Below are 27,112 nucleotides of genomic sequence, written 5' to 3' on the forward strand. Positions count from 1 at the left end.
GCCAAGATGCACAGACCATTTGTAAGGCTTGTGTAAAAGCAAAAATACTGCAATACAAACATTCAGATAAATATCTAAACATAATAAAATAAACTCACCAATATTTCCATGCTCAGCAATGTCAGGCCAAGGATTTTAGTAAAATGAAACAAGAAAAAAAAAAGTTTAATTACCCTTGATAATGATAACTCAAGGAGGAAACTAAAAACCTTGCTCTTAAAAAAATTAAATAAAATAAAAATTTCCTGAATTATCTTGTTAATTGCCTCCATAGACTGCTTCACTGGACTGGCCTTGCTTTGGACTCAGTTATAAATTAGCTACCTAGCTCATTAAATCTTAGTTTGATTTTTTTTGTCTTATTTTGAATTTTCATTATACCTTATGCCGTCTAATTTCTTTCCTGTCCTAGGCCTCTCTGACTGATAGGACATTTTCTATGTGATATTATTACTATATGCTGCATGCTTTATGGAACCAAAGCAGTTTGAGAGCTTCTAGAATCAGATAAAAATTTTTTCCAGTATTTCAACTCGAAATTTAACCTTTTATATTTCAATGATCTAGAGGGACGGTGTAGCTCAGTGGTAGAGTGCATGCTTACCATGTGTGAAGTCCTGGGTTTAATCCCCAGTACTTCCATACAAATAAATATTTAAATATATATCAATGATCTAAACAGTCAAACCGGTTTAATATCACTCTGACAAGCTAATTAAACAGCATCCACTTGGCCAAGCCCCCTGATCTACTTTATTAAAGAATGTCTTATTTTAAATCGTTAGCATGAAATAGTCAAATGGGGGTGGATTCTTGTTGTTTAGATTCTCATTAAACTTTTAAACCCAAGTGAAAATGCTATTGGAATCACTAGGAATTTTATTAAGAGTAAGACAATAACATAAAAGTCCCTGTCTCTTAAGTCTCAACCAGTCCAGACTTCCAATTAAACACGCTTTTAAAGGAAATGTACACAGAAAGGTACTATTATTTATTTATTGTATCTGGGGAGAATAGGGATGTTGACTGGGAATAGGTGGTGTTTTTACTATACTCATAGAAATCCCATCCTTAAATCTTTAAGACCTCCCTACATATCTAAATCCTAAAATCCTACACCAAATCAATTTCTTTCTACGTCAAAACTGTCAAAAGTAAAGTCATAATTCATCAGAAAGGAAAGAAGACAATTATCAATGGCAAAGACATCAGGGCCACAGCTTTAAAAAATATAGTGAATCACTGTTTCTTTTAGCTTGAAATTAGAGAACCTGGGGAAATAAATAGCGTTTTTAAACCGACTCAGCAAACACTACAGAGCCACAGAAGATGATACAACCTCCCATGTCAGGTTTAAAAATGTAACGTCCTGTCCTAACCTGCAGTATCTAGTTCTCAGTGACCAACAACTACAATCAACTCCACTGTAATTTATTTCACATTCAAAGTCAATTTCAGACACAAATAGACACAGAAAAAAAACCACTTAATTTTGAAAGGAATTCATAGCCCCATCTCTGAAACAGAAAGGCACACAACTTGGACTATATCTACATTGCTGTGCAAATCTCAAAGTCCAACCTAAATCTTTAGTTGTACCCTCCTAATGACTTAAATGGGAGTGCCACTCAATCGCTACCAGGCAAAAGATGGAGACAGCGTTTGGCTTACTGATTAGGGGAGATGAAATCTGCATCACCACTCCCAAAATTTTGAAGTCACTCTTTAGCAATGAGTATCAGAGAGCACGTTTCCCATTCAGTCCAAGGGTTTGCGATTAATTCCTTGCCTGAGGCCTAGGGCTCAGATACAACTCCTGAGAGAACCTTTCTGCTTCCAGCACCGGTACAAATTCCGGAGACTTACCATAGTCATGGTTGTCCAGGAAAATGTGAGCAGTGTGAGCAGTCGGGTATTCCAGCGGAAACAATGAGGTCAAAGCTCATTTCAGTGTGAGCATAAGTGATTCTCCGCAGAGATCTTGGACAGGGATGCAAAGTACTAGCCTCAAACCTGCAGGCTGGCACCTCAAACAACTGCTGCAAATTCTGCTGCATGCCCTAGCTTCCAGGGCCAGCGCTGCTTCACTACTAGACTCCCACAACGCAGAGCACTCTTAGCAAAAGGAAAGCAGAGGGGGCTTTTAGACAAATACTTGGGTTGTCTGGTTTGAAATGTTTAAATCCTTAAAAACAAAAACAAAAACAAAAACAAAAACAAGCCACGGGGATGTAAACATCTCAATTTTGAGCCAATGAATTTATTATGAACCTGAGTCCACTTGTTTTCCACTGTAAGAATGGCATATGAAAAGATCATCCTTTTCCCAAATATTACAATTAGTCCTCTTTGTCACCTTTCCCTTTTTGTCACCCCCAAATAACACTCCAAGATCACAAGAATCTACGTGAAATAGAACTATGAAGTATAACGCTCTTTTACCTTCTTAGGCTAAAGTGAGAAACCAATTTTAGTCACTTGCTTTAGCAAAGTATCCAGTACAGCCAATTCCTACGGATTTCAAGACCTTGATGTGCAAAACCTCTATTGCTCTGTGCCACAGGTAAATCTACTCCCATTTCGTAAGACATGCTTCTGGGTGAGATAACCATTTAGAAAAACATTAACCCACTACTATTGTGATAATAATATCCTAAAAGGGCATGTACGATTATTTCATTTAGCCAGGGTACATTTGTGAAAGTTTCAAATGCATAAAAACGAAAACAAATTCATCCGACGCCTGAAAAATGCTAGCAGTGCTTCGATCAGGAATAAAAGCTGGAAAAGAACCAAACCGACAAGTTCTCAAACATACATCGTAAGGGGGGAGGTGGGGGCAGCGCACAGCACTCAACCATTTTTACTAAGGACAGAAAAATAAAAATTTACAGATGAACCCTTTCTTCCACATCATTGGCAGAAATAAAATCCTATTCCCGCCACCTCATTTTGCAGTTGAGGAAGTCGCTACAAATAGAAGCATAGAAGTAAATGGTCCCGGTTTTACTCCAGTCTTAATGTACCCTCTAGGAGTAAACAGGTTACTCAAAAAAGTAGCCAGAAATTGCTTTTCCCGATGCCAAACTCTCTCGAAATGAAATTCCCTTTTCCGCGGATGTGGAAGGGGGTATACGTGGACGGAGGAGTCCAGCCGCAGCTCGCCTTTCCCCCCGGGTCGCTGTCTGGGGCGTTCCGGGCTCGGCGAGGCTTCAGACCCGGCGCCTCCTGGCGGCTCCACCTCCACCCAGCCCACCCTGACAACCGCCCTCGCTTCTATTATACCCGCAAGGTGAGCTTCTTAGGCTGGGTCTCCAAAGTTTGCCCGGCCTCGGGTCAGCGGCCGCCCGCCGGCAGAGCCCCAGGCAAGGCTGAGACCAGCCCAGCCTCCCACTCCTCAGCCCCCAGGTCTTTTTTGGGACCAAGGTGACAGGTCTAGGTCTACCTCCATGTGCTCGTGGCACAGGAAACAAAAGAAAGCAACCTCCCTGGTAATAAAACGCCATCTTCGACTAACTGGCAAACTGAGGGGCCCCTGGGTGCGTCTCCCCACGGGCCCCCCACTACCCAGCCCGAGGGCGGCCCCCCGTCCTAGGCAGAGTTTCTAACAGCCCCGGGAAGCTCTGGATAAACTGGACGGGATCGGGGCGGCTTGCGGGGGGGGCTGCTCCAAGAGCCCTACCTGCCTCCCACCCTGGCCGCCTGGGCAGCGTTTTCCAGTTAAAATTTAAAAGGGCTGGTGGTGGGGGTCTCCCAGAGACGCAATCCCCCCCTTAGAAAATTGTTCCAAAGGACCGGGAGAAGGGGCTGGCGAGCAAGCAAACCCGCACGCGTGGAGCCGCAGCGAGTGTACTTACAAAACGATTAAAGCTCCGGCGGAACATCGCGTCGAAGGCTGCCGGGCGCCGAGCTGGGCTCTACTGGTCTGTCTGGGAAGGTGCCGTCCACAAAACACACTGCGGCGTGAGCCGGCGGCGCGAAACGGACGGCGAGGCTGGCTGCCCGGCCACCCGGCCGCCCTCCCTCCCTCCTCGCCTCTCCGCACTCCCCCCGCCCCCTGGCCGCCCGCGCCCTCGCGCCCTCGCGCCCTCGCGCTCTCGGCCCCAGCCGCCCCCGCCCCGCCTCACTCGCAGCCCGCCCCCGCCCCCCGGCCGCCCCGCCCCGTCCGTCTCGGGGGCGGCGGCCCCGCGGCTCCCCCAGCTGCGCCGCCCCGCCACTCCCGCAGCAGCCCGCGGAGAAAGCGAGCCCAGCGCGCGGGGGAGGGATGGCGGAGGAGCGCTAGGCTCCTCCCGCGGGGAGGGGGGCGCCCCGATCGCTCTACCGGCGCCGGGCTCGGCACCCCGCTGTCTGCACTCTTCCCCGGCGCAGCGCCACCGCCCGCCTTCCCCGCGGCCAGCCCGCGTGCTTCCGCCCCGCTCGGGGGCCACGAGGGACCCTCCCGAGGCTCCCCGCGCCTCACCTCGCCTCAGCCCGACACTACTCCCCTGCCCCGGCCCTAACTCGTCCGCCGCGCCGCTTCGCTCGCAGCCGTTCCTCGGTCCGCGACAGCCGCGCCGCCCGCCCCGCGCTTTCGTCCGGCACCGGGGCTGGGAAGCCACGGTGTAGCCTGCCGGCCCGCCCCGAGCCCGCGAGGCAGCCGGGCTCCCCGCTTCCCGGCGGGGCGGAGCCGGGCTCTGCGCGGGGAATCGGGAGCCGCAGGGGGCTGTGGAGACCCCGGCGCGGGCGGGGCGGGGCGGGGGGATTAATTATGAAAGCCACCCCTCCTCATCTGGAAAGGCGCGGGTCTCGCCACTACCCTCGCTTCGCTCCGCTCCCACCTACGCTGCTTTCCCTCCTCTGGTTCCTTCTCTCGTCCTGCCTCCCTACCTAAGCCGTCATACTTCCACTTTCTCTGTAAGGTTGTAAAGTCAGGCTTTGTGTCGTTGCTGCTGCGCAGCGGGGCGGGATTTCCCTGCCACCCCCTCTACCCCAAACCGCTCCCTCTCGCTCCTCCCCCTCGCTTCTCCCAGAGCAGCCTGGGAGCTGTAGTCCCGCGATACCCCTATTCCGCCTCGTACCGCGGGTTGGGAGCTCCCCCACTCGCCCGCACGGGGTTTGCCCAGAGGGTTGAAGGAGGAAGCGGCTGAGACTTCTGGGCCGAACCGCGGTTCTCCGCTCGGGCTGGATGTGGAGGCCAGGAGTGCTTGGTAAATTCCCAGCGGTGGGAAATGTGAAAAGGATACGTGAGGCAAAGCCCCGAATGCCCGGAGCCTTCCCTGGGACGCGAATATTTTGCACGGGGAAACCCTCTACACCCTCGGCTCCTAGTTTAGAACTGGAATTTGCGAAACTTTAAAATTTGCATAGGAAAGCGGAGTCTAGAATTGCCATCCCAACCCCCACCTCGCCTGGCTCGCACCGCCCTTTATGGCGTGCCCCGAGGCTGTTGGAACAGAACATTCAGATTCCTCAGCAAAAGTAAAGAAGAAATAAGTAAAGGGAGTTCAAAGACATTTCCACGAGCCTCTGCCGCGCCACCTTCCCTGCCAGTGTAGCGCTGGCGACAGTGGCCGGCTGCACCATGGGCCTCCCCTTAGGTCGTGAAGGGCCTTTACTGCTGGGCACAGGCGCTCTCCCTTTCCCGTCTGGGGTTTAGATTCATTTCAACCGACCTTTACTGGGCGTTCTCTTTGTACCAGGCACTGTGCTAGGGGCTGGGCACGGCGACCTCTTAAAAGACCTCCCCAACGGGAGGAGGGGGTTTGCCGCACTCTGGTCAGGGGATACCCACGTGCAAATACAACAGGTTAGAAAGTAATGGCTGCTAGACGAGAGGTTCCAAGTGCTGAGAGCGCTGGCGCATCTGAAAAGGGGGTCTGGGAAGCTTTCTCGAAAGCGCTGGAGGTTAAACTGGACCTTGAAATGGGAGAAGACTTTTATAAGGAGCTCGGTGGGGCAAAGTCCGGGGTGGAGTGAGAGGTCGGTGAGGAAGTGCAAGACAACCTAAGGGGGAAAAAAAAAACAAAAAAAACCAAACACGCCGTTTTGGCAGACGCCCAGGATGTATGGGCAGGGACGGCCCGAAGGAACACTAAAACCCCTCAGAAAAAGGACTTTCTGAAATACCGTAGGAAGTTCGAACTCGATTCTGTGAGCCACATCCTCACTGAAGTGCCAATGCAGGATTAAGGTATGTTCCCAAACTGTCCTAATTGCCAAGAAGTAAAACCGTACGTTTCCAATTCTTTACCTATTATGGTCCTTTGTGTTTGCCCACACTTGGGGCTATATCTAGTGATTTTTAAGGTTTATGTTAGAAGTCTATTAATCAAATATGAGGATGTTTACTTTTTTGGCAAAATGGATCAAAGTTTTTTCTCTGTACTATTTCAAATATTTATTTTCAAATAGAAGGGGTTTATTTTCTGGTTTTACTTTTACTGAGCAGAGCGACTAATGTAATTTAATTCACGAATTATTTGTTGAATACCTACTATGTGGCAGGCACTATTCTAGATACTGACTGGAATTTGAGGGCAGAAGAGGTTATTATCATTTGTTCTAGGCATAAGCTAAAATCCTCATCAATAAAATACATCCTTATCAATAAAATAGGTAATAGAAAATGAATTTAGACATTTGGGGATGCAAGTGGTTATTAGTAAATAATAAGTAATATCTTTCCATATACAATTTTGTTAAGTAAATGGGAAAGAGTGTACTTAGCTTATAGATTCAAACAGATCAACTTCAACAAATTTAGAGAACTGCAAATTGTTTTGCAGTATTCTCTCACACACCATTGTGTGAAAACTCACTCACATGCCATTGCCGTGTTGCCCAGCTTAAAAGCAAGGTGTTTCGAATCCTCCAAGATATGGCAGTATTGTTGGTCATATTTTCATTTGTTATTGAAATTCCACCATCTCTGTGTCCTCTGAATTTATTTCATCACAACACCTATACTCATGGGTCCTGACTAATTTGCTAGACTATAAAAATGCAGTTCTGCATAAATCAAATATGCTCAGCAAAACATGAAGTTTATGCAAGGTAATTTCTTTCCATATCCAAACTCAACCTGAGATTAGAGTTACTCTCACACACATCCTTTAGAATTACTTTCCTTTGTGAGTTTTTTTTTTTTTAAGGCAAGAAGAAATTATTTTTGTTCTTTTCAGTGCCTCTTCACAGTTTCCAAAGAAAACCCAGGTGTTGCAGAAAGCTGTTGTCAATGACTATGAAGAGCAGACCATCAGCCAGCATTTTAATTCGGCCAATTCCATAAACAGAACTGCAAAAACTAACTACCTCCTGTCTAAACTGTCAGAACCCATGGTATTTAACACTAACTCTTGTGGCCTATCAGCTGACTGCCTTAGAAGCCCCTGTCAAGCAGTCTTCTGTCCTTATTACCATCTTGGCTGGACATGATGCGTACTGTCTCAGCAAGGAAAGGGAAAGGGTCCTCCCTTGACCATTTCAATTCTGCTGCCCTACTTCTGTGTAAGCCCCTTAGAAGCCCTTCTTCTCTATTTCCCACCCCCCTTGCTCTTTTCCACCCTCTACCTCAACCCCTCAGAAATCTTACCATGGCAAATGGGCAGAACACCCACTGGGGCACCGGATGCAGTCCAGGTTTGGGAAGGAGAGGAGCAAATTGCTTCTGGGATCAATCAGTTGATGAGCAATTAAGGGATCCAGCAGGAAGGGGGATGGTGGAAGGAGGAGTCACTTCCTCCGTCTAATACTAAAAAAAGAGAAAAAAGAAAGAAATTGTATCCGTATTACTGCCATCAGTTGAAGAAATCCAATAATCTCTGCTGAGCTTTCAAACATACTCATAAGACTACCTTTTGCCCATCTGAAATTTCTTTCTCCCTTCCAAAGCTGGCCTTAATGTTTATATTTGAGACTAATTTTACCCATATCTTCCTAACTATTGGCCCTCTCTGATTCATTTTCCACCCTGCAACCACAGAAATTTTTGGAAGACAAATCAGATCAAATCATTTCCCTGCTTATGACTTTTGAGTAGCTTCTCGTTGCTTTTAGGATAAGTCCCAAATCCTGCCTTAACATCAGCTACAAGGCTCTGAATTCTCTGACCCCTGCCTTTCTCTGTACCCTCTGGTGAGCCTACTCTCCCCCTTACTCACCAAGCTCCACCTCACTGGCCACCTTTATTCCCTTGAGTTCCCAAAGTTCCTTCTCCCCTGACAGCTTTGGCACTTGCTTGCAACCATCACTGCGGGGAATGCTTTCACAGCCTTTGCTGTTCATCTTTCTGATCTCAGCTTAAATGCCACTTTGTCAGATGAGATCAGGGCACTCTGGTACAGTGCTCCAAATAGCCTATATTAATTACATCGCAGGTACTGTACTGACAAATGAGGTTAGTAATCATGGAGAGCAGAAGTCCAAGGGGATTGTGGATGATCTCATATTGGGTTGCTTTTCAAAAAGGGAAGTGGGTATATTCCAGTAATCAAAGGCACACAAGGTTCTAGAGCCGACTTAAAAGGATGAGGTATTTCATTACAGTGGAAGGGTAGAGGCAATCACGAGGAACTACAGTGAATTCACTGGATTATAGTTTGGCCTTCAAGATTCTGAGAAAATGATTTCTAATTCAGAATTCTACATCCTCCCAAACTATATTGGGAGGATAGACAGAGAAGAGGTTAAAGAGGATGTGGCATAAGACTAAATCTTTATCTTCCAAGATAAGTCAAAATGTATCACTATAGTTATTTTATTTAGAAATAAGGAGGTAAATACCAGAAGAAACAGCTAAAATAATGAATAATACTTGCCTCTAGGAGCACAGATTGAGATTGGAAAAGAATGAAATAATGGACTTCCATTTTTTTCTCTTTACAAGCTTTATAATTAACTTTTTAACTATGCACATGCATTATTTTTATAAAAATAAAAATTAGTTTGAAAACGCAAGCAGCATTTGGACACACAGACAGGAAGTAGGAGAGCATTCTAACCAAGAGAAATGGCAAAGATTTGGAGGTGAAAATATTCCAGTAAATGGTAAGTGGACCTGCCTATAGGAGCAATAGGTCCATGTTGAGGAGTGGTAAATTATATCAAATTTAAACCTCCCTTCTCAGGAAGCCACTGAAATACGCATTCCATCATATGAGAGAGTAAACCAAGAAAGAGGAAGGCATCCAGAAATAAGAGATGAGCATAAGAAAGAGGTGAAGGGACTTCCCCGATGATAATGAAAGTTCGAGGTAGACAGCTCTGTAGAGCTAGAGACCAGCCAGGCTGGAGGAGAGTAGGAAGATGGAGAGATACAGGAGGGATGTCTCTAGAGAAAAAAAAATGTTTTAATTAACTGATAGATTACCTGATGTGTTTGATCATGTGGAGAGTAAAGAAAAATTTTACAGTTGTATGGGAAAATTAGTGAAAACTTAGTAATTGATACATAGAAAACAAAGCAAACAAACACGAGCCAATGCAGTTTTTAACTCCAGGAAAACCTGAAAGTTTCTTAAGAAAGTAAGTGAGTCATGATGAAATATTATTTGGCTCCAAAGTGAAAGATATTTACATAGCCATAATAATGAAAATACTGCCTTACTGATTTACCAAATTAAAACTCCTTTGCAGAATGAAGGAAAGGCAAGTTGGAAAGGATGGTGTTGTAAGAGGTCTAAATCTTTATCTTCCATAAGGAAGCAATAAGTACTACCTAAAAATGGAAAGATCAAGAAACATCAGTATAAGTACATTATTTAGAAATATAGAAGTAAGGTGGGGAGGGTATAGCTCAAGTGGTAGAACACATGCTTAGCATGCATGAGGTCCTGGGTTTAGCCCCAGCTACCGCCTCTAAACATAACTAAATAAACAAACCTAATTACCTCCCCCCTCCGAAAAAATTAAAATAAATAAATAACATTTAAAAAAAATATAGAAGTTAATATTAGAGGAAAAAGCTAAAATTATTGAAAGTAGTTGCTTTAGTAGTACAGGTCAGAAGTTGGGAAAGATAGAGTAGGGATCTCTTCTTTTGCTGTATAAGTCTTATTAATCTATTTAACTTTTTAACTATGAATATGCATTACTTTAAACAATAAAAATTAATAAAGAGAGTAAATAGCATTTTGAATGGACAGAAAGGAGGGAGCGCATTCCAGCCAAGAGAAACAACAAAGATTATGAAGTAGTCAGTAGACTTCCCTAGGGGAGCATGAGTTCACACTGGGGAGTAGTGAAAGATAATTTGATAGCTATCGTTTATTGAGCACTTGCTATGTGCCAGGCTCTGTGCTAAGCACTTTATATACAATACCTCATTTATTCTCACTTACCCCATAAGGTACCGCTACTATCCTCTTTTTATAGATGAAGAAACTGAGAGGTTAGGGAACTTGCCCAAAGACACAGCTAGAAAAATAGCAGAGCAGAGAGTCAAACAGGTCCACCTGACTCCAAATCCATACCCTTAACCATCACATTTTGAAGGCATGATTGACAAGATTTGATCACTGATTTAATTTATGGAACAAAGGAGAGAGGTGAATCCAAATGACTCTAAGGAATTAAGGCTCAGTGAATAGAAGAATGATACTTATTCATTTATTCAACAAATGTTTATTGAATATTGATTACATCCAAACAGTGTGATGGAGCTCAGTGATGTGCATGAAAAATGTGATCCCTGGTCTCATAGGGCTTACCATCAGTCATACATAGGAAAATCATTCAGAGGAGAAAATCGTGAATTTTTAACGTTTTAACTATGTTGAAGTGACAATAGAATGCTCAAATAAAAATGTTCCAGTATGCATGGAAAATGTGGTTTTAGAGCTTGGTGTAAAATGGTCTAAACCTCAAAAGCTTATCCTTGGTCAAGGGAAATCAGAACTGAGGAAGGCTATTTCATTTAATGCTTCAGAAATCCTGCATGAGCTGTAAGAGTGCAGTTTCAATGGTAGCTGGGCTGGCAGCCAGATTGCAGGAGTTTACAGAGCAACCCATTCATTTGCAAAGCTTGATGGTGGAAGAAGGAAAAAAGATTGTACAATTGCTAGGAGAGCTGTCAGGATTAAGCATCTTTTCTTTTTTCCCAAACTAAAGGAGACCTATACATGTTTAAAAGCAGAGAGGGAAGGATTCTGCAGAAAGGAGAAGCTAAAGATTTCAGAAAGAAAGAAATAGAGATTGAGGATTGAGGAAGCTGGGTGAGAAATGAAGTAAGAGTGGATGGACTGGAAACAGGAGGCTCAGGGGAGGAGGGACCCTTCTTCTAAGACAGGAAAGAAGGCTGAGAGAGGAGTGAATCAAATGGTCTTAGATGAAGAGGATGCACAGGAGTGAGCCATCTCTGGGAATGGCTCTTCCTAAGGAATCAAAGAATAGAATTCAAAGCTCAGATCTGAGAATTGACAAACCCTTTGGGTACTCAATAGCTCCATTTCAACCACTTTCTATTGTTTAAAATAATAGCAGATTGCTCCATCCTCCAGTCTTTCTGATCAACGAATTCAAATTTTATCTCACCCAGGCCAACATTTAGGTACTAAGACTCAGGCAGGATGCCATCAAAATCCATTAAAAATGGCTCACTTCCCAGCAGTGATAGTGATGCAAACTCTCCTTAACAATCAAATCCAACCTTGAATTAATTAATATCTTGGTTGGTGTCTATTTTATTTTAAGTCATATAGTTCTTACTAGCTCACTTTCTAGCATTTGTAATTGCATTTGGCACTCCTCAGCAAGTATTTAGTTTGCCCTACTTGAGAAAGTTTTTGCCATTTTGATTTCACTTATTTCTTATCACAGGATATAAGTATAATACACCAACATGCACAAAACATAGAACAAACAGAAGAGCTTCTTGAAGGCAGGGACCATGCCTTATTTATCCTTATGCCTCTTTCCCAGGGAAGAACGTAACACAGTGTTGAAGCTCAAGAAATGTTGACAGAGGGATAAGTGATTATCTGTGTGCTGTTACGGAGACAGCCCTAATCTGAGATCCAGGGGATGTCAATTCTGGCTGTTATCTCGAGTTCCCCTTGGACCAATCATGTACGTTCTTTGGACCTCATTTCCCCATGGGAAAATGAGGGGATTGGATGATTTATTAAATTACTACTGACTTGAGAATTTTATATGCCATTTTTAAGCAGATAAAATTTCAAGTTTCTAAGTGGCAGTATTTAGATTGCTGTTAGGAACTTGTTCTAAGTCCCTGGCCAACCCATTGGTCACTGCCTGTGAATCAGAGTAGATCTGTACTTTAGGTCATCTCTCCTAGGCACAACAGACAACCAGATGTGCTTCTCAAAGTTCTGTCCACTGGAAAGATTTCCCTTTCCCATTGTCATTTTGGGGCACCGCATGGTGGGGTTCTAGTGCTACAGTCATCTACTTTCAGGTGGTGCCAGCTTATTTCTGCAAAGCTATGTGTAAACCAGGCTCATGTTATTTCTTCTTTATCTTAAATTGTTTGATCATGGGTAACTCAGCACGAGGCCACAGGGATAGACTGAGATGGAACAGCGGTATGGCAGGAGGAGGTGCCGCAGGAGTCTGGGCCACCTGTTCATGAAACTAACTTAAGTCTTCAGAGCCTGCCCTGGCTCCATCCCGCATATATACTTGCTGCAAGATGATGGAATACTTCTGGGAACGCCAGACTTCTTGACCAGGTGGATTAGATAGCATGGTGATGGGCAGCCTGTGTCTTTATCCTCACTTGGCCAGGCATTCAGTCTTCACCAGAAACCATCAGCAAACCAGGAGATTCTTCTCAAAAAGAGAGCTCCTAGCGAAACAGGAAATCAGTTGAGGTGAGCAAGGCAGACATCCCAACAGGTGCCTACTAGACTGTCTCAGACTCCCGTGGCCCCCCCTCTTAGCACTGCCTTTCCCTAGCCTTGACCTCAAGGGCCCAGTGCTCTTTTGCAATCCCCCCTTATGAGTAGAGAAATGAGACCCGATAAACTTCTTCGATCTAAGAATTTGGGGACTTTAAAAAATGTTTAGATGTTTATAAAGAACAATAGAGAATGAGCCACACTGAGCCAAACTAATGAGTCTGTGGTGGTGAGATTTAAGTGTCAGTAAGTAAACTACTTGGGAGTGTGTGTAGGGAGGGTTCACACACCTCCTGCCTTTCAGATCACACCAACTACTCTGCCTGATACCCTCTGCTTTACAGTTGTGGGGAGGGCCGAGCTTCCTTTGTACCCCACTCAGCCCACCTTTCGATATTCAACACCTCCTGCTTGCTCCGCCCTCCCTACAACAGACTACCACAACTGTGGTTTATGAGAATCTTCCTAATCATTCCTGGGTTGAATAGAGAATGCCCAACCAAGAAAAAAAGACTAAACCCATCAAATAAATGAAGTACTTACGCCACATTTCATTAGCCCTCAGAGTAAAGCTGCTTCCTTCTTTCTATGTATCTGTACATATAGGTTGCCCAGAGTCACCCAGGCAACCTGATGGACTATGGACTTCAAAGAAACAATGGTCTTGTCATTCTTCACAAGAAGTTAATTAGCTCCTCTCCTGCAGAACAGTACTAAGGCGATGATCGGTCCTGTTTCAACTCCTACTCAGCTATAAGTCATAATTAATAATCAGGCTGTTTCTCTGGTAACTGTCATTCAGTAACTGCTGGGCCATCTCCCATCGTTAATGGCTATTTTCTGTTACCATAGGGCGAGCATGTTTCCAGCGACCCTCAGGTTTCCACAGGAAGTTTTAGCCAAGTCTAATCACTTTGAGTCTCCAGCAGACCCACTCCCCTCCCCATCCCAACATTATTACCAAATGAAATTAGGTTAAAGGAATAGAAAAATTACAAAAGGGTAGAGTAGAGTTTATGGACCAATTGTGTGTACAGTTTATTCGTCAGGCAACAGTTTTTCTTTTTAAGCACTCACTAGATCATTACCTTCCTTGTCTCCTTTGGGCTGCCTCCCTCAGCTATTTCTCAGTCTACCAGAAGTTTGGTGTTCCCCAAAGCACAGGACTCTTGATAATTGCCCTGACTCACTCTACTTTAGGGACGGTGCTTCTTGGATGGTGTACCTATTGGTTATATGTAGAGTTCCTGATAACAGCCAATTTTGTATTTAATAAAGGGATGTGAGACTACTTCTCTTTTTGACAGCCTGTAAAGTGCCATATTAATATTAATTAAAATATTATTACGTAGTGGGAAAAGTCAATATCTTCTTTGGTTTAAACCACAGCTGCCTCGGCACTGTATGGTAATTTCCCTAATCAGCTTTTGTTCTCAGCCCAGATCATAAACAGTATTCATGATCTCAAATGTACAGGGAAGGCAATTTATTTATAGCCTTGACATATTTTTCACGAACTGTTTAAACATCTACACAGTCCAAACGCAGCCTGCCAGGAAAATAATTGATTCATATTCGTTTCTGTTGGTGACCTTCCACAGGAAGAAATGAAGGATTGTGTAAGTATAAAGAAGAGCTAGGAACAGGCAGAAGTTGAGGAAAATGCTGATTATAGGTGATGTTCATTATGTATATTTTGTGTACCTTATATTTTCATAATGTAGTTACACGAAGATCTTTGACATCTTTCAGAAGAAGACCTACACTTATTTCAGTTTCTGCATCAACTGCGACACATATATTGCCACTCCTCGCTCCCACTTTCATAGCAGACAGTGCTGTCAGTCTTGCCCTGTTTGTCACTGAATTTGGAAGTCACCCCATAACCTTTTGCAGTCCAGCCCTCTGCACAGCTATGTGCATGGATTGGAATGGTCACCTGAGAGGAAAGCTGTTTGTCATTCTTGTTCTAACCTTAAGAGGTCATACCATTTCTTAGTCAAGGATCAGTGGCGGCAAGGAGTGGGACTTCATTCAGGCTCGCTGAAGGAGGGGAGATTGCCTGCGAGAGTATGACAGAGAGTGTTACAGATATCTGGGCCTTGAAGTACAGCCCGGCCGCAGGTTGAGTGGAGGTGGGATGGGTCCGCAGAAGCAGAGGCTGCTTGCCCTTTCTCTCAGTGACCACGTGTTGTCTCCCTCCTGTGCTTCTGGCTCCTTTCTTTTGACCGTCCCCTTCTACTTTGTACCTAACATGCCTTCCCAGCCCGACTCTCCATGTTCTGCAGTTCAAGCATCCACATAGTTCTGTCACCAGAGTCTCTGTGTCTCTTACTGAAAATTTTCAAGAAACCAAATCTCGTGGCCAGCTAATTTATATGCTCCTAGGAGGTCAGTTGTCTTCTTTTGGTTCAGTCGGGGTTAAGAGAGTGGAATCTCATTGTGTGAAGGGCTGTCACTCCCAGAGCTGTGAACATGCTAGGTTAAATCTTGGTGGGCAAAGTGACTGTCTGATCTGTTCACATATATTTTCCTTTTTGTCCTCCCTGAGTAGGGTTGCCAGATAAAATAGAGGAGGCCTAGTTAAATTTGAATTTCAGATAAACTGTGAATATTCCTTGACATATACATACCCCCAAAATTTATTCATGGTTTATGAGGAATTGAAACTTAAATGGGCATCCTGTGTTTTATTTGCTTTATCTAGCAACTCTGTCCCTGAGTCCTCTTTTGAACTCACCCCTTAAGCTGCTACAGTGAAATTTTTCTAGTAAGTCAGTAGCTGTTACCTTTAGAGAGTGGGTAAAAATCCTAAACCAAAATATCTCTGACTAGCAGAGATTCAATCTGGCCATAGCAGTAGTCCAAGTTTAGGATATTGCATGTTTTACTATTATTGGCTCTATTTTTGAAAGCTTGGTTTTTCCTTCCAGACTGATTTTAGTACTGACTTTTTTTTTTTGAGGGGGTGGACTGTCTTTTCCACAGAATAGAAGCTATTTAGGTGCAGTGTGTGAATAATGGTAATTCTATGTACACCACTCAGTAGAGTGTTTGGAGCACCATGAGTATATAACAAATGCCACAAATTCAAAAAATAACTTTCTTGGAAGAGTTTCTTCAAAAGAAGTTGAAGTGATGTTGACTGGGACTTATGACTCTTGGGTAGGATTTGTTTAGGGTTTTCTGGACCACTCTTCAATAACCAAATCAAAAACAAAATACTGATTACAAAGGCCGGATTTATTCATTAATGGGTGGCCAAGACCCGGTGAACCAACATGGAACATTGTTCAAAGGTAGATTGTTGATGCAGACTTTGTGACTTAAGAAGGGGGCCTCTGACTTTCCACTTGAATTGTCATCTTGGGACCCACCTGCATATTCATGTGTGGAGAGGGAAACAGGAGAGAGAGAGGACTAGACTTTTCAAACAGGCTCCAGCCTACCTACCCAATCAGCAAAATGGATGAGGCCCCCAGTGCTGTCTCACATGCCCAGTCCCAGGCTGTACAGAGAGCGTAGCAAACACGAATCACCTTTCAAGGTAGAGACCTTCCCCACTAGTGATGTGTGACCCAGTGCAAGGGATGGGGTGTGAAAGGACACTTCCTCCCTAGTACTCCCCTCTTATTTTTCTATTATTTGGTCTTAGGTATTTTTAAGGCAATAGCAAACTTCACCAAGTGTATTCATTTCCTAGGACTGCCATAGCAAGGTCCCACAAACTGGGTGGCTTAAACAACAGAAATTCATTCTCTCATAATTCTGGAGGCTAGATGTCAGAGATGGCGCTGTCAGTAGGGCCATGCCCTCCTCTGAAGGCACCAGGAAAGGATCTTTTCCAGGCCTCTCTCCTAGGTTCTGGTACTTCCTTGGTTTGTGGCAGCATAACTCCAATCTTCCCAAAGCATTTTCTCTCGAGAATTTTGCTTGTCTGGGTCCAACTTTCCCCCTTTTATAACAACGCCAGTAATAGTGGATTAGAGGCCCACTGTAATATGATATGGCCTCATCTTAACAATTTACATCTGCAATGGCCCTGTTTCTAAAGTTAACTTGTGAGGTATTGAGGGGGTTAGGATTTCAATATATGAATTTGGGAAAGGGACACAATTCAACACATAATACCAAGATATTCCATCACTCTTAAACCAGACATCCCTTGCAGCATCTCCTGGATTTGTTTCTCCTCGTAGTTGAGTACTTCTTACAAAAGTGTTTCAGTGTGGATGTTTGTGTGGTAGACCTTCGGAGGCCTAATATGCTTGAACAAAACTTGATCCATGTTACCTGTGGTATAATAGCAGTGTACAGCAAAATGTGTCCTTTAGGAAAAGAAACTAAACAACAAAATCTGGCATATATAGGGGACCCATGGGATGTTATGGTCACAAAAAAATACTTTTTTCCCTCTGGCCCAGCATCCAGTACCTAATTAATGAATAGGGGAGATATTCTTTGGAAAAATGGCTACAACATAAAAGTGGTTTAAAGCTCCAGAGCATCATAAATCTTTATTTTAGACTTTTACAGTTTAGTGCATGGTAATAGTAATGAAAAAAGAAAAGTGTCTTGAATTAGAGTATAGTAGTGCAGACTGGTTTTCTAACAATCCACTGGTTTAATAATTAGCATATGCGTCCTGCAACAGCTTACCCCTCATCGCTTTAATTTTTTAAGTGACTTTGTAATATGTTATTACTTCTTCCTGTAGTAACCTCAAGAGATCAGTGTAGAAAGCTTTATTTTTGACAATTTTAATCTTTGTCATCACTGTTCTTTCAATGAAACTAAGGTTTACAAAAGACTTGTTTACACAAAAGTGATCTATTCCTTTTTAAAACAAATATCAGAAGTCGACTTCCTTTATTGTTAATAATTTATAATATCTTCCAGTAGTACTTTAGAATTTTATTTAACTTTGCTGTGAATAGCTTTATATTTATTTACATAAACATGTAGAAGTTAAAGGTAAGCAGCTCAGTCACATTCTTTTTTTAAAATTGAAGTAGAGTTGATTTAAAATATTGTGTTGGGGGGAGGGTATAGCTCAACTGGTAGTGCAAATGCTTAGCATGCATGAGGTCCTGGGTTCAATCCCCACTACTTCCTCCAAGAATAAATAAATACTAAATAAACCTAATTACCTCCCCCCACCAAAAAAATATTGTGTTAATTTCATGTGTACAGCAAAGTGACTCATTATATATATGCATTTTTTAAGATTATTTTCCATTATAGGTTACTACAAGATATTGAATATGGTTCCCTATGCTATACAGTAAATCCTTGTTGCTTGTCTATCTTGTGTATAGTAGTTTGTATCTGTTAATCTCATATTCCTAATTAATTCCTCCCCCCGTCCCTGCTTTCCCCTTTGGATTTCTATGTCTGTGAATCTGTTTCTGCTTTATAAGTAGATTCATTTATATTATTTTTTAGATTCCACATATAAGTGATATCATATAGTATTTGCCTTTCTCTGTCTGACTTAAGTATAATAGTCTCTAGATCTATTCATGTTGCTGCAAATGGCAATATTTCATTCTTTTTTATGGCCGAGTCATATTCCATTATATATAGACCACATCTTAAGGCAGTCATCTGTTGATAGGCACTTGGGTTGTTTCCATGTCTTGGCTATTGTGAGTAGTGCTGCTATGAACACTGGGGTGTCAGTCAGTCACATTCTTATGTTCCAATTTGCGGCCACATAGTTGGACATTGATTTTCTTATTTTGCAAAATGGCAGAGAAAGTCTAGATATGATATAGTCCACTCATTATTTCCAGAACTAATTATTCTAGACATTCATTATCATAGGCCTTTGTTTCTTCTTTTCCTCTTTGCAGTTACCTGCCTTTTGGTAATTTTAATATGATATTAAAAAGAGTCCATTTTGCTAGGAAAATTGGTGACTAAGGGAAGAGTTTGATGATAGAGGATATATACAAATTTTTTATATTCAGCAAACTTTTACCATTCAGAGAAACATGACTATATGATTCTCATATTTTATTTTTTAAAATAAGATACTTATATATGACAAGTTTATGGCAATTTATTTCTTTCATATCCTTCAGCAGTCTTTTCAATGTATTATTTTGATTCAGGCACATAAGGGAATGATTCTAAGTAGAATTATTCTCAAGTAGCACTACCTGAAAGTTCTTAGATGTAAGTTATAATTAGCCTTTGCTTATTTCAAAGATGGCCCTTTCTATGCATTATATAAATAATTGCAAAACTAATTAATCATGCTTATCCGTTGTTTTCTAAGGTCACAACAGCATAGGAATAATTGAGGATTGTGTATTGGTTGCCATTCAAGAGATATTTGACTGAAGCTCCCACAAAGGTTTTTTCCTTCTTCGATTTCCCTTTCTTTGCTGCTTCTGATTCTTAGGGATTGTGGTGTGGCGGGGATTGTAGGATTCTGAGAACTGATAAAGTTGAAAACTTTTAATGAGTCCTTGCTTGACACCACCATAAACATCCCACATGTGGTGTGTCACTTCTCTGTGGCCACTGAAAGATTTGCGATCCTAGCACCATGCCACAGTCAGCTAGCCTCCCCCAGCCCTGGAAAAAAGTGGTCTGTTGCTGAATGAGCATTCCTTCAGTTTTTCACAGCTCCCCCTCCTACAGGAGGGTAGAAGAGAGGATCTCTTAGCATCCTTTCAGCTCCATGCTTACATAATTTCATGTAGAAAATATATGTGAGAACTGTTTGAAATCTAACATTTTAGTACTTTTTTTTATACCTGATGGGTTTTTAGAAAGAACTTTGCTGAATAAAAGAAGCAAAATATAATTCATTTCAGTTCCATAGCAGGAGCAAAGTGAGTTTTGGAGATGTGTGTAAAGAAGGTGGACTCAACAGAGAGTGTGGATGGTCTGAGAAGGAAGGGCCACACTTGGAACTGGCTTCATGGTGCAAATTTAAGGAAGCCATGGACTGACTGAGCTTATGGCCCTGACTCTTACTGAATAGGGGAAAAGAAACAGATTGATGAAAGGAAGGAGAAAGTTACCGTGAGAGATGGATGATGCTGCAGGAAGGCCAGGAAATAGACATTCGGAAGTCTCTTACTTAAATCAGGACATTTCCCAGAAGTACTGAAGACTGTTCTTTGGAGTGATAGGACTTAGTTGATTTAATTATTAGCTTGCATGAGCTTTCAGTGGTAAGTTTTTTTTTCCTGGTTAAAATTCTACTCAGACTCATGGTACATATTTTTATTACATGTTTTAAACTGGTGTTATGTGTGAAGCCCCTATTAATGCACTTAGAATTTTGCACATTGAATGAGCTTCAAATATTCTGTAGACTCCTACTCTATAATTAAGTGTGGTTTAAAAAGGAACATACATACTCATGCTGCTAACTTGTTCTTAAGATGTCATTATCATTGGTTGTCACTGGCAGTTAGTCATTTTTATTAGATATTAATATTCACAGCCTTTAAAGTATTACAAGTCTCTAGCTGAATGGGAAAGAGAATAGAGCTTAGATTTGGCTTTGCCTACCAAGACGTTGGTTGAATTTAAACTGAAAACCGTACAATTTCGACTTTTGCTATTTTCCAGGCTACTGATAGCTCAGATTAACTACAAAGTCACTTTACAATCTGAAGCCAGCTTAGCCAATGAAATTGGGATTTTGATTTTAAAAAACTTAGTCTTAGATGCTGTTAAACGCTGATCAACATCATGTGATTAAAGCAACCAGAAGAAAAATTAGGAGACAAATGGGGAAATTTGAATACTGACTGGATAATTGATATTAAGGAATTATTATTTATTTTTAGGAGAGATAATGGTATTATGTTTATGTATTTTTTAAATTCATTATCTTTTAGAGATATAAATGGGAGGGGAACAAATTGGAGTATAAATGAAACAAAACTGGCCACACAGTGATAATTGTTGAATCCAAGCAATGCTTATATGGGCATTCATTATACTGCTTGCTCTGCTTTTTTGTTTGCACTGTTTATCATAGTAAACTGTTTAAAATTTTGATCAGAACTTTTACTTCTATTTGTGAATTTTAAAAATACCAGATTAACCGAGAAGAATTCTAACCCTTTACACTTTGTCTTTTCAAAAAGGGTAGTATCAGTAGGATATCAAGTCTGTAGGTCCCACAGTGCTTTTTAAGTGCATATACCATCTTTTACAACTTAAAACATTTTTTTAACACTTTATTTTTTTTTCAGTGGGGGAAGGCAATTAGGTTTATTTATTTATTATTGTTGTTGTTTTTTTAATGGAGGTACTGGGAATTGAACCCAGGACCTTGTACATGCTAAGCATGCAATCTACCACTGAGCTATACCCTCCCCACTATCTCTTACAACTTTTATATATAAGCAGCTACTTAGTGCCATCTGTGAATTTTATGATGACCTAATGTTGTAGTCCCCACCAGGGGACCACCAGTAGAGGCAGAGGTTATGGGGAAGTCAGATCTGAATGAATAAAAGACATCTTTATATGCCCCTGGTAGATTGAGAGAATGACCCAGATTGATTAAAAGTCAAGGAATTTGCTCATACCAGTAGATTGGATGATCTGGGAATAAAGAGCTATCCTAGAAGCTGGTAGTGAGAAGGCAGTAGAGCATCATGGAAGTTTGAGCCTAAGTCAGTTGTAGATTTATACCTTGATTCAACCAATTACTAGGTGTGATCTTACTATATGTTACAGAGCCTCAGTTAACTCATATAATCCCCTAGATAATAGGGGACTGTTGGGGATTAAACAAAATATGTGAAATGTGAGGGAAGTGTTAACACAGGTCTGGTTGTTTGGTCCTTGTGTGTCTTCAAGGGAACCTGGAACCATGATTGACCACCGGCCAACGCTATGGGAATGTTCTTATGTTAATGGTTGATGATCAAATTTTGTACACCTGATTACTTTGCCCAAATATCAACATTGATGATGGGCATCTGGTTTCATTGTTGGGATCCTGAGTTTCACTTGTCATGGCTGGTCATGTAGCATAATATACGTGTGTGATCAGTTCTCAATAAAAGCCTCAGATATGGAGGCTTTCCTGGGCAGAGACATTCTGCCCATGTCCCTCTAGTTTGTTGCCAGACAGAAAGAATATCCTAGGTGGCCCCAGATGAGTAAGTACTTGAAAGGGAGTGTCCCACCTCTTTCGATTCCTCCTAATACATGTCTTTTTCCTCTTGCTCTTGGTCTGTGTATTTTTGCTCTAATAAACATTAGCCATGAGTTAGTTAGACCTGCTTTTGACTCTTGTGAGTCCTTTTAGTAAATTGGCAAACTTGAGGGGTGCCTTCAGACCCACAAGACATAAAGGGACTAGTACAATGTCAGACAAATAGTATGTGTTCAATACATGCCCGCTATGGCATTTAACTTATCCAGCTAGATGTTATAGGGGACTAACCTCACTGTCCTAGAATATAGTCTGGGAATCCAGGATTTTGTCTGGTTTTCTCAACCATGCCCTTGGAAGAAGGCAAGGATACCATCTTATCAGTGGAGAGGTTAGAGGATACAGCTCCAAAGCTCTTCCCTGGCCTCCCACCCCTGCTGATTCAGAGTGGGAAGGTACCATGTGAAGAAAATGGATAGACATCAGACCTCCAACTGGGACATTTTGAGAATGTACAACAGGGCGAACTCTTTTTATGATTTTGAAAGATAAGAAAAGGAATGAAAGGCCTTATTCAGAGTTATGAAGACTACAACACTTAGACTAATATCCTGGGGCTCCAGGTATGGGTCCTGGGGGCTGGACCTACAGTTTGGTAGCAGTCACAGAAGGCAGTGGTATTCAAATGGCTATTTGGGGCCGATGGGGGGAAGGTATAGCTCAAGTGGTAGAGGGCATGCTTAGCATGCACCAGGTCCTGGGTTCAATCCCCAGTACCTCCTCTAAATATAAACAAACAAACAAACAAACCTAATTCCCATTCTCCCACCCCCCAAAAAAGAAGAAAAAGAAAGGGCTATCAGGAATTTCCCCACCGCGGCCAGAACTAAGCTCATAGAGCCATTTCCACCAAGCACTGGGCACTAAAGAAAGACAGTCTTACACTGTGAGGACTGTTTGTAAGTATTAAAAAATAAACTTAGTTGGGTTGGGACTTCAACTAAGGGAAGGAGGAGTCCAGGGTACCCATCTTACAGTTCCTTTCTGTGTGTGTGTGTGTGTGTGTCTATGTGTATGTTTGTCTGTGATTCTCATCCAAGTGACCAGATCTAAATAAGATACATCAAAAGAACCTCATGCCTCTAAGATGAAATAATAATTACAATAGAATCATTTGTTATATGCATTTAATTACTATTTTTCAAATATATTGCCTCCAAGATGGATAGGTCTAATCTCAATGGTGATTGCAAGTGGATTTTCCCTTTATCAGTGTCTTAAAGGATGGTGAGCATAAAATAGTTGGTATGCTTGCTTCTTTACAGGTGGTTTTTACTTTTATTGTGCCCTTAATTATTTTGGGCACTTTGATGGATGCTTTCCTTGCATTTTATGTTGCAAATAATGATTATCTCACTATCACTGTCGCTATCACTGTTGCATGTCATCATATCTCTGTCACTCATATTGCCACAGAGTGCATTGTCTTTGGAATCTATCTTATGAAAGAACTTAGAAAAAGACTTCAATTCACGTGGCAAAGGTGGGTTTTGAACATGCTTCTTTTTCGCCTTGGAAATATTATTGACCAAAGGCTCCGAAGCAGCTCTGCAAACGAGGCATTTGTCCTTGTAGCATCGACAAGACTTGACTAACTGAGGCCTAGACAATATGTCTGCCTTCCCTATACTAACTGACCTTTTCAGATTAGGATGTCGGTGGCGTTTGGTCTGTTTCTGTAACCCGGATGGCTTGGACAAGATTTGATTTTGTAGATCGGGTAGACAAGGAGTTTTGGTTGGCGTGACTGGATATTGTAGACTAGCTGGCTGAAGTGGCCTGACTGTCTCATTGGGATAGGATGAACTGGCTTGACTGACGAGCTTCTGGTCATGAGCTCGCTTACATGACTCTTCTAGACTGTGTGTCCCATGGGAGTTTTCCGTGTGGCATGACCTGAATACTTTTTTGGGGCTTGATGACTCAGTTGCCTTTTCTAGACTTGATGACCTGATTAACTTTTCTGCACTGGATAGTATGTATGTCCTTTCTGGACCTGATAGCCCAAATAACTTGTCTATACTCAATAGCATGGATTGTTTTTCTGGACTGCACAGACTAGCTGTTTTGGATTCACTGAGTGATGCTTTGGATGACTTGGATGACTTGGCTGTTAAACCTTCTCTGTTGACCCTGAAAACAGAAAATTTAGAGTATGACAATTTAAATCGAAAGAGTACTATTACTACCACCAGAAAATATAGGCTACTGTGCCAATTTAGACTTCTGGTTCTTGTTTGGCTCTAGCACAAAAACTGAACACAGTAAGAATTGGGATGTGGTGAAAGCCACGACTCAGGTTGCAGATGTGAACTCATGTTGAATACTTTTTCTTTTCCTTAAGAGTATTTTACTGTTTCAACCACAATAGATAACTACATAGTCTACATATGGAATGACACAAAATTGTTTCATATCTACTATTGAGAGGCAGAGAGAGGATTTTCTTTATTCCAGAAATTAAACTGTTTATAAAAAAGTCACAAGTTGACATGCAACTGATACACAAATGTCACAACTTGTCACACAAACCAAAAAAAAACCCCCAAAACCTCTTTAGACCAAATTCATTGTTTTCCTATCATATTTACACCGTCAAATTTTCATTTTTTTAAAGAGACTTTTTTAACAGAGGTACTGGGGATTGAACCCAGGACCTTGTACATGCTAAGCATGCACTCTACCACTGGGCTAATACCCTCCCTCCTGAAATTCTCTATCCATGCGTATTTACGTTCACAGTATTCCTCTAAAACTAAAGGAATGGAACAGTGATATATTTTAGTCATCAGCCCTTAGATTGGGAAATTTTTAGGGAACCAGTATATCAGGGCCAACCAGATCCTCCTATATGAAAGGCAGGGACTGAGATCACTGAACAATGATAGTTAATAATTTTTCAAGCTATTACATCTTAAAATGGTAGATTACCCAAATGTTTTATTGTCTTTGGAATGCAGAGACCCAACTCCTTCTCTCTCCCCTTCTTCATTCTTCCAGTCTTATTCAGGTAGTCGTGCCCTCTTTTCCTAGATTAAGTTTATAATAAAATGAGTAGCCTGGGGCTCAGGTGAACCCTGATTAGGAGACAGCTTTGGCTAAAGTTTATAATGTACTTGAGATATTTAAGAGCTGGTATCATTTAAGTGAAAGTATCCACCCACAAGATGTTGGTAGCTCTTTGGAAGTTTAAAGTTAGCATTAAGTAAGCATAACACCAATGAAACCTCCACTATATGTATACACACACACATATATGCACACAGCTTGCATTCTTAATTCAAAGGTGTGAAACTTACATTTGTGCTTTGAGGACATCATCACTTATACAGTAATAATGGAGAAAGCAAAAACCAACCAAAGCAAAAGCTAGGATTATAACACCAATTACGATAATTAGTAGACGTCTCCTAAAATTGTCCATTTTGGTCTCCATAGATTCAAGATGCTTAGCTCCTGTCAAAGAGATTATATCAGCAGAAAATTAAACTGTTTATAAAGGTAACCAAGTTTCCTTCCCTTTTGATGGTAGTTCGGAATCAAATCTTTTCATCAGTTATTTTTTTTAAGCATGATGAGTATTCCACTGTCATTTTCTTCTCTCTATCACATCCCCAGCCACAGTCTAGAAGCCAAATCTGGGAGGCACGTCTGGCTACTCAGCATAATGATCTGGGTTACCCCTGTATCATGGCTTGCTCAACCCATTACCTAGGTTTTTGAGTGTGTGTGTGTGTGTGTCTGTGTGTGTCTTGCATGTGTAAATGCACTTGAGTGTTAATGTGTGTGTGAATTTGTATGGTGGGAAAGGGGATAGAACAAGAGAAGACCCTTGTTGAAACCTACTAGGTGTTACGTACCATGCCAGATTCATTCACATAGCGTTATCTAGTTGGGCTGATGGTGGTGGGGTTGGTGGATTGGGTGGGGAAGGGGAGTGAGAGGGACAATATGTACATATTCTTTATACTTCTATGTTGCTTGGAATTTTTCACAGAAGTATAACTCTTAGGTGTTGTCCTAGAAATTCTTGGAGGCCTAATAATGCTAACATCCAAGAAACAGATTTCCTAAACACAGCTAGCTTGCCTAATTAAGTGCTTGAATGCATAATATAAAGATCATAATGTCTAAGTTTTAAGGTTAGGCACATACCTGTAGTAGGAGATCCATCACTTTGGTTTGTATCTAAACAACTGTTTATCCAAATGGTTAAAAATAGGACATAAATAAAGAGATTCATCTCCAGGGCTTTGTTCAAGTGTTTCTTCTACTGGGGAAACTAATGTATTTGATAATGGTTCAGCTTGTTCTAAGGGGTTTATGACATCATTATCATTTTGTGTCATATTCTGAGAACATCATCTCACCATGGGGAGGCATGAGCTCTGTGTACAAATGTTGTCAAGTGACTTTTAATTACTTATTTCTCCTTTACATCAAATAGACTTTGTTTTTAACATCTTTATTGTGGTATACATCAAATATTCTATCACATTCAAATCAAGAAGACTGGGACATTATTAAGCACAGAGGGAAGTATTTAGAGATGGTAGGGAAAATGGGATAGCTCTAGATAGTGAAGAACTATTTTTCCTTATTAAATGCTAAGGAGACACTTTGAAGGCTTGTGGTAGTTCTTCACTGTTATATAAATTAAATCATCCTGGAATATAAGTCTGTAGGAATCTTTAAAAATAAAATTAAGATTTTTGATTAGTTCCTTAACCTTTTTATTGAGCTGTTGCTAATCATCAGGCTGAAACTTGGTCCAGTCATTCATTTATTCAGCAAACATAGAGTATTCCTGTGTGCCAGACACTATGCTTAATGCTGCAGATCCTAAAATAACCAAGATAAAAATCCCTGAACTCCTGGAACTTATATTAAGTAGAGAATTCAAGAAATTACAAGATAGTGTGAAGTGGGCTATATTAACACTAAACACAGTGTTTAGGGGAGAGAAGGATCATTCTAACAGTGATTGGAAAGAACAGATCAGAAGGGAGCTCAGTCTGTTCCTGGGGAGATCACTTACGGAGAAGAGAGAAGATGGTTACCGAAACTGAGGTATTGAGGA

General features: G+C 41.7%; 2 protein-coding genes across 10 annotated transcripts in view; both read right to left on the reverse strand.

The window, feature by feature from the left end:
• Positions 1-4,884, reverse strand: part of ATP11C (ATPase phospholipid transporting 11C (ATP11C blood group)) — a 152,544-nt gene extending 147,660 nt beyond the window's left edge. For 6 of the 9 annotated variants that reach the window (XM_045514907.2, XM_045514906.2, XM_045514903.2 and 3 more), the window contains exon 1: positions 99-125. In XM_045514907.2, coding sequence (XP_045370863.1) covers positions 99-110 — 12 coding nt within the window. In that variant the 5' untranslated portion in view covers positions 111-125. Of the gene's footprint in view, positions 1-98; positions 126-3,857; positions 4,029-4,459; positions 4,599-4,866 lie in introns of those variants that run through there. The other 3 variants (XM_045514912.2, XM_074359926.1, XM_010952532.3) reach the window with 3 other exon arrangements.
• Positions 4,885-23,321: 18,437 nt separating this feature from the next.
• On the reverse strand, positions 23,322-26,284 carry CXHXorf66 (chromosome X CXorf66 homolog). The gene is made up of 3 exons (XM_010952549.1): positions 26,188-26,284; positions 25,332-25,488; positions 23,322-24,165 (listed from the first exon to the last, which is right to left on the reverse strand). Exons 1-3 carry the CDS (start codon positions 26,273-26,275, stop codon positions 23,322-23,324), a joined length of 1,089 nt encoding a protein of 362 aa, XP_010950851.1. The 5' UTR covers positions 26,276-26,284.
• Positions 26,285-27,112: the final 828 nt, after the last annotated feature.

This window comes from Camelus bactrianus, chromosome X (assembly GCF_048773025.1).
Source record: "Camelus bactrianus isolate YW-2024 breed Bactrian camel chromosome X, ASM4877302v1, whole genome shotgun sequence".
NCBI classification, from domain to species: Eukaryota; Metazoa; Chordata; class Mammalia; order Artiodactyla; family Camelidae; genus Camelus; species Camelus bactrianus.